This window comes from Lissotriton helveticus, chromosome 1_1 (genome assembly GCF_964261635.1).
Source record: "Lissotriton helveticus chromosome 1_1, aLisHel1.1, whole genome shotgun sequence".
NCBI classification, from domain to species: Eukaryota; Metazoa; Chordata; class Amphibia; order Caudata; family Salamandridae; genus Lissotriton; species Lissotriton helveticus.
In genome coordinates, this window is record NC_136057.1 from 657,463,298 (window position 1) to 657,475,331 (window position 12,034).

At 43.0% G+C, this 12,034-nt stretch overlaps 1 protein-coding gene across 3 annotated transcripts in view; it reads right to left on the reverse strand.

Annotated features, from left to right (window-relative positions):
• SEMA3E (semaphorin 3E) overlaps positions 1–12,034 on the reverse strand; it is an 885,350-nt gene that overhangs the window by 99,830 nt on the left and 773,486 nt on the right. For all 3 annotated transcript variants that reach the window (XM_078674182.1, XM_078674183.1, XM_078674181.1), the window contains 4 exons: positions 8,867–9,089; positions 6,926–7,017; positions 2,427–2,468; positions 168–334 (listed from right to left, as the gene is read on the reverse strand). In XM_078674182.1, coding sequence (XP_078530308.1) covers positions 168–334; positions 2,427–2,468; positions 6,926–7,017; positions 8,867–9,089 — 524 coding nt within the window. The remainder of the gene's footprint in view (positions 1–167; positions 335–2,426; positions 2,469–6,925; positions 7,018–8,866; positions 9,090–12,034) is intronic.

Genomic DNA, 12,034 nt, shown 5'->3' on the forward strand with positions numbered 1-12,034 from the left:
TCGGTGTTAAAACCCAGCGATGGCCGGTGATAAGAAAAACAACGCTAAACGTGCTTAGCGATAATCATCACTGTTTGTTGATAATATGCCCCCAAGTTTGTTTCTTGCATTAAAAGAAATGTTTCGTGTAATTGAATCCTTAAACAAATAAATACACTTGTTTTTACCTTTTGGACTGCATTCCAGATGGATAGTAGCGGGAGCAAGACACGCCATCCCACGCACAGTACGGGTCTCTAGCCAGGCAGCAGTCCGCGCAGGCAGAGCCGTAGATGTGGCACTGATGAAGCTTTACTTGGGTTACACCAGACTCGGACCCAATGTACAGCTGTTGCTAAGAGGAATACATGAAGAAAAAATGTCACTAGAAAAGGTCAATGAAAGGGGTGCCGTTTGCAAAAGCATCACATCGACACTGCTGTACACCTAAAATGTGTAAAACCACAAATTATCAATGTCTTCCATATACACGTCTGAGATGCCTCTATGAGCAGGGCAGGAAAGATGGAAACAGTAAACATCACAACAAAATATTTCTGGTATAAACTGTGTGTTTGAGATAATAGAAACATAATATAAAACTTTATAAATAAATAAATGAGTGTATGTGACTCTGTCATGGTAAATATGTCCTGATGTCAATTTTTTTCTAAAAGAGGAAATAGTTGCACATTGTGGAAAGTGTTAAATGGCTGCCACGTGTAGGGAGAGAACTCCCTTTGTGTTAGGGCCATTTATTTTTGTTCAGAAAAAACAAACTTTCTCTTGGAAGTTTTTTGACAGGCGCTTTAAACATGGTACCCGCTGGGCAAACCTTCAGTGCTGTAAAGAGTCAACAGGATCTAAATATGGACCCTAAGTGATGCACATCCTGAATTCCTACCCTTCTCCACTGCTCATAAATCCTCAGCTTCTAGGGTGTATTATCTAACCATTGCATTGCCTAAGTTAAAACCTTATAGTGGGTAGATTTGCATTCTACATTTTCTATGAACGTGTAGGTACATTATGACATAATCGTTTCTGTTTACCCCCTAAAGTTCTTTCACAAGATCAGCCCTGTAAGGGACTAGAGCAAATAGTCACTATGGTTCAAGGGATAATCAAGGTCTACAAGCAATGAGGCCTCACATTGCGGTCTCCACTACCTGTTTCAGAATATGACTAATGACCAAGTGGAATCCAAGGACAATAACAGTGAAGAGGGCCATATCTGGTACACAATCCCTTACAAAGTGTCCCATTTCAAACTATCAATGGTTTTTCGTCATATGTGATAATATTTTGCTGTTGTTTTCAAGGGAAATGGTTAGTCCGTAACATTCTTTTCCACAAATATTTTGCAAAGATCCCCTCTGACAGTCATTTTGGCTGATCAGTCCTTTCACTATTGTAGGCTCTGAGCGATTTGTTCAGTTTAAGTGAGGCGGATGATTTAATATGTTGTTTAGAGGGAGCATCGTCCTGTATATGCAGCACTATCTAATCCAGATGTGAAGAAAGACTATGCTTTGGAAGATATGAGCAAGGCTATGGTCACACTGGAGAAGAATGACACCTAGCAAGACTTTTCTGTCGCCGTATCTGTAAAGATTTGAATTGCATGGTGGAGCACAGGAACTTCATCCTTGCGACACTTTTATAAATGTGACAGTAGCATTTTTTATGCAAAGATCAGAAAAAAATCTGCAAATCTTGTAAGTAATACTGCTAATTATCCATGAATGTACAGTGAGGCAGAGTCCAACTACTGTATCTTAAAGAGGACAACGCCAATTATATGGCTTAATATAAATAGGAAGATGCTGAGTCACAAAGTGGTTTATGATCTGCCAAGTTTATAATTTATGGTATAGTGAACTCAGTGCTGTAGATACCCAAGCCATTTTACAATATGTGTGGAAATTGAATGCTATATGTGTGTTCCTGTGATTAGAAGGCTATTTTGTTTCAATCGCCTTTACCCGTGTAGGTCATGCCCTGATGGGCCCAAAGGACTGCAGTTTGGATAAGCTTGTTTTTTATTTAATCGAGCATCGTTTCTACCTTTAAATATGCCTGGAGATATTCCTGATATTATGGATGCATTGTCAATGTTTGACCAGCCTGTGTGCACAAACCACCTCTGACCACCAAGACCAGAGCCACCATTGCAGCCTGTACTGATGAATGTCTATTGTAGGGTAAGCAGACACAGCGCTCAGGATAATTGTCAATATACCGTAATACATATTTGATAAGACATAGACATGTGCAATGCACAAAAGTGATGATGAGAAACTAGTTAAACATTGCAGGCAATCACTTTACAACAATTCTAATCCAGGTAGCATGGGAGGCAGACATTCACATTTTTAAAAGGGCTAATTAATTTCAATAATTCTCCGGCTACACAGGTGGAAATTATTGAAATAATAGATACTTACTCTTTTCATTGAAATTTCCATAGAAATGATGGGAACTGGAGCCTATAAAAGAAAAGTGGGAGAAAAGACAAAATTACTGAAAGGACTAACACAGCAATACGACCTTTGCAGCCCAATCACAATAAAAGAAATAATTTCTTGACCGAGAGGAAGATTATCTATGGTCCAGCTATCTCGAAGGTGTGATATTCAGCCGACAGTAGACACACTACATTTAAATACGCATTTTGGTACATTGCTTGAAGTCATATACACTACAGACATTCGCACCGAAAAAAAAACTCGCCAGCACCGCCCACCGAGCCATTTTCACAACACATGGCTCACATGTCAATGTTCAAATATAGTGCACCATTAACAAGTGACATACGTTAATATGTGTTTTGGATGGATAACAACAGCGACGTCTGATCATTTCTTTTTTCAAAATAATATGGTATACGTTCGTCATTTGCCTTTCCTCTCACTTGCAATCAGGATGAACGATGTAGTTTTGAAAATATCATATCAGTTGGGATAAGAAAATTAATCCAGTTGTGAAACCAATCAGAAACAAGACATTTATGTCTCAAATTAATGATTCTATTTTGGCCACGCCATAGGAAACATCCACTTCAAGGTTCTTATGGCATTAGCAACTGAAGAACATTGAATCGGGGAAAAAGGTACAGTGTGAATACAACGAAATGTGCAATGCATTTTTCATTAAAAAAGGTTATTGGTTTGATTTTAAATCCAATTCAGACAGTGATACTCTGGTATTAATTAGATCATGTTCAGAAATGTGAAATGCTAACTAGAAGCTGCTCAGGAATGTCTGTACATTTAAAATAAACTCACTAACCTATCTAACAACCAATTGATCCTGTGAGGTTTTACAAACTGAAAATTTAACTTTAATGTTTAAATTGAGGTTCTAAGATTCTGTTACACAAATAATATCTGTACTCTTACCGGGAGCCATCTGCCTCAGAAGCTGGCAGATGTACTTTTTGTACTTTACCCACTGCAGTCTCGTCTTTGTGCTTAAAAAAATGGTAGGGAAGTGTGGCTCAATGGTTAGAGCGGCAGACCCTGATGCAGTAGTCTGGTGGGGACCAGGGTTCAATTCCCGCCTTGGTGGGTCGTGGCTCAGTTTCCTCGGACCTGATAATTCTCGCCTCGGTGCCTATTCTAATCATGAGTCCCACTCTGCACCTCTGGGCAATAGCTTGCTTAATCTCTACAACGGCCCCAACAACGCTGAGCATGCCTGACTTCACCTTGGGGGTGCCCAGGAGTAGCCTCCTCACAGGGAAGGGTTCCTCGGCGGTATTCGTACAAGCGCCGAGATGCCTACGGGTAGTCGTGCGCTATACAAGTGCGTAATCATTTCATCATCATCATCATTTCAAATAGAGGACATCAGACAGGCCAGTCAAAAGCACAGCTCCTCTGAGCATGCGCACAAGACATTCTATAAAGCTGCTCATTTGATGAATCTGACGGTTGTGCATGAGATGTACTGAAAATGCACCGAAGAAGAAAAACAGTCAATAGTCTCCCAACAAACCATGGACCTCCAGGACCTGCTCTCACATCTTTACAAAATCTTACTCATTCAGCCCCCGTCTAGCTGTTATCTCCATGGTGAAGAACTGATCACTATCCCATCTGAAATGTGCATGTCTTTCTGAAGGTGAGGCACCCGTCAACAGTTAGCGGTTCACTGCATACACATCACTAAATTGTTATGAAGGAGGATGATCTCATCTCATGGATCTTTCAATCCAGATTCACTAGAATATTAACTAGAGTGAGGATTCCAAAGCCCGAACACACACTTTGACTCAGAGAGATGGTGTTATATAGAGGTACCTGGGAATTGACTGACATTCATTGAAATGTTTATTTTCTTATTTTCTTTTAATGCTAATTATCATAAGGATAACAATATTGATGATGCAGTACAGTTTCGAGCGGTGGGTTTGAGTTTTACCTTTATGCAGAATTACTTAGGGGTTTAGAACATTCTCGATCTTTCTAGTTTGTTGAAGATAAATAATTAAGACCTCCATTAAGAGTGGCACAGAGTGGTATCTGCAGGAAGGATACTGCTCCAGTCCACTCTAAGTAAACTGGTGTCCCCAGCCTGGAACTACTTTGCCTGTATACTCCAGACCTGATCGCTTTAGGCCCAGAGGCGATAGGCCTGAGGCCTGGTCTTCGAGTGGAGTTGCAGGCAGCAGCTGCGTCTCGCCAGTACTCTAAAGGTAGCATTTGGTGGTAGTAAACTCTATCTCCTCACATGCTCTGCCATCTCGCTATCCCATTCCACAACAGCCAGCACCACAGTCTTGTAAATAGCCTATTCACATATTTAGTCCCTGCTTCAAATAGGAGGTATATAGGTGAAAACACGGACCCGTAAAAATACTCTGTATTCCTGTGGTCATATGTTATTGCCCATTCGAGAGGATTTAATTGTATTCCTGGGCTACCAGCTGGAGTCAAAGATTCCATCACTTTGGTACACCATATCTACATTTGGGTCATTCGGAAAGTGTTCCCAATTCAGCAACAAGTCTCTCACAAAATAAATTTTTTAGGCATAGCATATTTTTCAAAATATAAATTGCACTGTTTAATATATAGTGACAGTTAAAGATTTTCAATATTACCACCACACACGCTTGATTTCAAGATATTTTCTTTACCCCCTTCATGTCAATGTTGCTCAGCCCCAGGTAGGAATACAGGCATCAGGCCCTCTTTATTGTTCTGCTAGCCTTTACACCAGCAGGGTGATGATTTGAGTAATTTTTTTTGTAGTCTTTGGACAACTTTATATCACATGAAAGTATATACAAAAATTAAAATTTCAACATTTCTTAAGAATTGATGAAAGGCCAGTCCTTAACAGCTCACTTGTGAAAATTTAAGATCGTAAAAAAGAAGCATAATTTTATTAATTATTTGGCAAATAAAACATTATACATCATTGATTACGTGTGCTAGGGATAAGATTGATGGACATTTGTAGTTATGAAAGGATCATCAGGTGTAGGAGTAGGTTAGTGTCCTTTTGCGCAATGTAACATAAATTGTGACAAACAAGTGAAAAATCACTTTTGTGAAAGCTGCACAGTGATCCGTGATAGTGTGGTCAGTATGTAACAGTAATGATAAAAGATTACAATGGCTGATGTCGCCAGGCAGTGGGGCCTAACTTTGGTCTCATATGCCGACGACACACAGCTGGCGGTTACTCTCAGCGGGGATGCGGAATTAGATGCCCCCAGGTTTCAGGATGGACTGAAGGCGGTGGCTAGCTGGTTGACGGGGAACTGTCTCCAGCTTAATGCCACTAAGACAGAGGTTATGATTGTCGGAAGGGGAGTGGAACTATGGGGTGACCAATGGTGGCCACCAGAGCTGGGATCAACCCCGACTCCGGTGTCGGAGTTGAAAAACCTGGGAGTCTGGTTGGACGCTGGTCTTACCTTCGTAGGACACACTAAAAAAATAGCTGCCTGCTGCTTTGGTCTGTTGAGAGGCTTAAGACCTGTCCTCAAATACTTCGACGCCCCAACCAGACAGCTAGTAATCCAGGCTACTGTTATCTCCCGCCTGGATTACGCTAGCTCTCTTCTGGCCGGGGCTAACCAGGCTGAGCTCACTCGCCTGCAACGGGTACAAAATGCTGCGGCCAGAGCGATTGTCGGCCTGCCTAGATTTTGCTCGGTGGCGAGTGTCCTTCGCTCCTTACACTGGCTTCCAATGAGGAAGCGTATTCTCTTCAAGGTCCTTTGTTTGACCTTTAAGATTTTGAGAGGCATAGGCCCTGAAATTATGTCCCGCTTTCTTTCTTTTTATGTCCCCACTCGTACCCTTCGCTCCCAAGGCCAGGCCTTTGCTGTAGTCCCTAGATACAGGCTCTGCCGTATGGGGGGACGCTCCTTCAGTGTAAAAGCGGCATCAGCTTGGAACTCTCTTCCGGTGGAAGTTCGCCTGCTGGAGGATCTTATGGCTTTCCGGAAAGCCTTGAAAACTTTTCTGTTCTAGTTGCCCCTTTTAGTTTTCAGCTTGTTTTGATGTGCTTTTCACTTAGAGTGGTCCCTTCTAGTATTCCGCTTTTTCCTGTTGTGTTATGTTCCTTCTTATGTTCCTCCCTGTCAAATGCGCCAGGACGCTCCTTAGCTGGAGTAGCTGTGCGCACAACAAAAAACAATAACATAACATAACATAACATTACAATAAAAGCAAACAAACATTTTACACATAAACAGTAAATTTTAACTGTAGATGATTCAAGGCAAGGATATTTAGGATCATGGATTCTATTAGATATTCTATTCAACGTTGGCAGAAGTATTTTTAGCGTAAGGAAATTCATTTTCACTTTTACACATTTGTTTTTTGACACATAAGGAATAGTGGCACATACCTTTTTACAACAGTGACGGATAATCAATAGATTTACAGCTCTACAAAAGAATGGTTTTGGATGCCATATCTACCTTGAATACTTGTAGTTCTTCAAGGATCACCTCTTCCGTTATTTCAGTCTGTTGGTTGTAGATCGTGATCACTTTAAGAACGATGCCATTATCTACAAGTTAAGTAGAGAGCGATGAGTGTTTTCCTAGACACTGCTGATATACACTGTACTCTTTTAGTTATAGAAGTGACTTACACGAGGCATGCTTAGATAAATAGGTTATACATGAAGGACAGCAACCACATGCTTTTTAATAACACCTTGCATAGATTAACTAAGCATAGATAGCCCTAGCCTGATGCTATAGGTTAGTAGATGTCGAACATTCTGACCATCTCACTCTCAGTTGAAAAACAAGGACATGTGCAGCTGCATCTCATTTCTACTCTTGGACCAGATTAAACTCTTTGAATGTCTATGGCGGTTGCAGCCAATGGTTGCGTAATATTCTATGCTCACCTTTACGGTGTTTTTGGAAAATGTTTTCGAGTTCTGCTCCAATGTAAGGCAGGATGCCCAGAACATCCGGTTCCTTCTCCTTATATTGGATAAAAGTGGAACACTGCACCAACTGGAATTGTGATGGGAAGTGATATGAGTGGCTGTGGTGCACGGTCGTCAATGTCTATAGTCCTGTTTCTGGAGCAGTGTGCAATATGCGACTAAACGTCCTGCTCACACAAGAGCCTTTGAAACCGCGGATGCTGAACCTAAGTGGGAGCGTAAAGTCAAAGACAAAAAGAGTTACCGCTGCTCAGGTCTACCCTCTCAGTCTCCTGTTCTTCATTTTGTTGCAGAGAGCCGAAGTTCAGATTCCCCTTCTCCTCTTTCTTCACTAAAAACACTTTCTTGCTCATCTTTTTGATGTGTCTTTTGGGCTTACACATTTTGATTGTTTACAAATCTAAGGGATAAGGGGAAGTTAAGTGAAGCAGTGTGATCAAGCTAAACCTTTTACCAATGTTGAGGTGTTAACCACACAAGCGAACAACAAACAACAAAAAAACTGCCTAGCAAGGAAAGAAGAGGAAATCTCAGGACCAGGCTCATGGAAAGACCAGTTAAAGAAAGTCAAAGCAAAAAGCAACACCAATCCAAGTCATTCGCAAACATGACAAACAAGATTGTGCAACACGTACAAAAACCTCTTTAGCACCTTTGTTCTGAACTCCACTCTAACTGAGTGCTTACCATGAAAAAACATTGTCCCTTTGGAACTTTTAGACAACCTGCTGTGCTATTTCTTGCCTTCACATTTCTCTTCTGCACAAATTGCCTTAGGGAATATGTGGATAAGGGTTTTCTGTCGTCAGTACTTTGATGCACTTAGTAATCTTTTGAACGAATGATTGATTTCTCTGCCTCGAAACTGTGTTTCAGAAGCTATCATTTTGTAGATACAGTGATAGATATAAAGTGTATTGTTCCCTTGTCTACTTATATAACAGATTGGAGTTATTTACAATGCACGCTTTTAGTAATATTTCTATGCTACATTTAAGAGAGTGGTTGTCTAGTCCCACAGTTCGAGATAGGTAGAGATACAGACAGATGGACTTTGCATCTGCATTGATTCACAGCTTGAAAAGTTAATGGAGAATGCGCACAAAGCGGTAGCATTATGCAGTTCACATTGCTTCTCAAGATGAACCATCCTCTGTCGGATATAAGCCACGCTACATAAACCCCTGCCATATTCTCTCAGATGGTGACCAGGTAGTCCTAGTAGGTGGGAGAGGATGTGGCCTCACAGCTAGAGCTGCCGACTTTGGAGCTCGGGAGGCAGGTTCGAGCTTCTTCCTAGGCTTAACTCATTTAATCTCCCCGTGCCTTCCAAAAAAAAGAATGTGTCCTCATGTAATGTAACTGGTGCTGATGCATAGCGCTCCAATACCTTTTGGTCGAGTTCGCACTATATAAATCTGCAAAAAAAAAAAAAAAAACTGAGCAAATGCGTCACCTGTTCCAATAAACAGCACATCGTAGGGCCCGTCTTCTGCTTCCACTCGGTCCACGGCTATTTGCTTCACGTTGTAGTTCCCATCTGTCTTCACGAGAGCAGGCCTCTTATGAACGGGCTTTACAGGCTCATACATCAGTGGATGGCTCCTCGAGAACCGGAGCACATCATCCGGATAGTCCCTGGTGCTGGCGTGGCGCCCTCCATTAACTTTGCTGGCACACTGAAAAAGAATAGCTATTTCTTGTCAAGAAAACATGCTGATTCTAGTAAAGGTAAGCTACAGTGTACATCTGTTTTCTGATGCCCTGCTTCTCTTTTCTTGAGCTAATTTTCAAATATAGGACCATTGCCCGTTCAGTTGCTGCACCTCTTCAATTTCTAAAATCCACATTTCATAAATGTGCAGCAATGCAAAAGTTGTTTTTCCTTCCTTTCTTTTGTATTCATTTATCTCATACCGGTGCTTGTCAGTCAAGTATTTGGACATATGAAGAGGTTCCAGTGAACCCAACACTTAAGGAAACCCCCTCCCCACATCCCTCCAGCGCCTTGAGGCCCTCGCGGGTGAGTAGCTGCGCTTTACCAACCCTGATTGATTGATTGAGTGACCATACAGAATCGAATACATTCTGAGTGAATGCTTGTTGCCTTACAACCTTGATGTCTTAGAATGGTTTACACTTACCTAATGTTAGAAAATAAAGTTTAGGTCCATGTATTTTACTGCAAAGCAATTGAACCGCGATCGGGCATTCATGGAATATATAAACAAAACTGTAGCCCATGCTGGGCGATGGAACTTTCTGGACAATCAGCACCCACTGGGGTTATACTACCAGTTCCATGATGAACCACAATATTATACTATCTGTGTAACCAATTAAAAGAGATATTATGAACTACTTGGTGGCCCTTGGAGCTGTTTGTTTGAATGTTCAGGGGGCGCATTTTCAGAGTGCTGAAACGAGGGGGCGTGGCCTCCGGAGCGATGTCGGTCTTTTTTTTTTTAAGAAGGAGGGCTGTGTTCAGCCCCCCTTCTTTTTCTAATTTTGTGGCCCCGGAGACCCCATCCCCCTTGGCTTGTCCCTAATTTATTTCCCAAAAATTAAGAAATTTGGAAGGGGGCCGCGTGGCCCCCCTCCAGAGGCCTTAATCGGCCCCGGGGACCCCATCCTCCGGGGAATGCCTTTTTTATTTATTTAAAATGTTTTGGAGGGGGCTGCGTTGGCCCCCTCCTTGGCCACCTATGGCGCAGGGGACCCCATCCCACGGGGCCGGCCTTTCTATTTTATTCATTTTAATTTTGGGGAGGGGGCCGCGTGGCCCCCCTCCCGGGCAATTTGTAGCCACGGGGATCCCATCCCCCGGGGCTGGCCCTCTCTGTTGGGGACCGTGGGGGGTCCCCAATCCCCCCACGGTCCCGCCGGCTCCCAGCATCCCTCGGGAGCCGGCATTGCTTTTCCACATAGGGAGCTGCTAACATGCAGCTCCCCTTGTGGAAAAGCTATTTGGTTTGAATTTTGAAAGAGAGAGCAGGTTTGTAGGGCGGGAGATAGCAAACTACAGTGTCCCGGGGTGGGCACCCCGGGACACTGCAGGAGCCAGCCCTGGGGGTGGTGGTCCCCAAGGCCATCAAGGGCTCCAGAAACCTTTTCAAAGCCCTGGGGGGTGGTGGTCCCCGGGCCCGGGGGACTTACAGGCCCCCCAACATTATACTATGAAGTCCCGGGGTGGCGGTCTCCGGGGCAGTGTGGGGGGGTTTGGCCCCCCCACACTTTTTTTTGTGCATGCCCCCAGGACTTGGCCCTCCCGGGGCTAATTAGCAACGAAGCGCGGTAGCCCGCGCTTCGTTTATTTTTATCGGCAGGATCTGCTTACCCCGCGTAGATTTTCCCAATTAAAAAAAAATATATTTTTTTTGGGGCCTTTGGGGTCCTTGTGGGACCCTCTGATCAGGCCTAGGGGGGCAGGGTGTTTCTACCCTGCCCCCTTTTCGTGTTTTTCATGTTTTTTTCTTAGGTTTCTTGTGCCTCGGTTCTACCGAGGCACAAGATGGCTGCCAACACTTCTTGGTTTGGAGTGTTGACAGCCAATTAGCATACAGCTCATGCTCGGCAGGGTGCGCTTAGGGTGTGCGGATCCGCCGCGGCCATAGATATATATGTGATTTTACTTTTGATTTTCTCAGGAACTACTGAACGGATTTACACCATTTAACCAAAAGCCACAGCTCTGAACCAAGGGCTACCTTTTTGCCAAATTTGGTGTAATTCCGTTTAGCAGTTCGGGCTGTAGCTGCGACTAAAGGTTCCTATGGAAAATTGCATATGGAAACCCCCTTTTTTCTCGCCCCCGGCTTGACGAATCAGCCCGAAACTTTCAGGATAGGAGCGAACCGGAGCGCCGCACGAGTTTTGAAAATTGTGTGAAGATACGTCAACCGGCGCCAAAGTTATTGAGAATAGAATGTTGCGGATTTCCTATGGAAAATAGGTCCTAACTATAACTACCTACTGGCGACCGTATATATATATATTTAAATGAATGTTTTTCAAACAGGCAAACAGATATTGACAACTGTGTTTGACTGAGACTCCGGCATCAAACGAACCTTAAACTGACCATGGCACGTTTTATGCATTTGAATGATGCCAGACAGGAGAAAGGATGAGCTGCGACCTATGACGTGTGCATCAATTCAGCTGTGTGAACAACTTCAGACATGTCTTCCTTGTAACAGTTTTGACAAGAGGGGCAAGAATATTTTCAGTAGCAGCGCTACATTTTATCCTTAGGTTGGAGTGCTTGATCAATTCCATGCTCCTAAAGACACTACTAATTGAAAAAAATGCAAAATGCGTGACACCATGGGATAACGGCGAAACAGTAGGACTCACGCTGGGTTGTTAAAGATGACCAGGAGAGCAGGACAGCTCACCAGGAGAGTCTTCTTTCAGCCTCATGCTTAAAGTCTATCCTCTTCCCAGGACCTGCAGCAGGGCAGCATTATGCAAAGCTAATGGGCGCACAGCAGTAGTTTCTCAGAAGTGGTTAGTATTACTGCCAACTACGTAGTGGTAAATCAACCCATCTCAAATGAAGGAATATACTTTTTCATATTATTTCTGCTTATGTAGAATTTTCGAGTAGATAACTGTAGCTTTC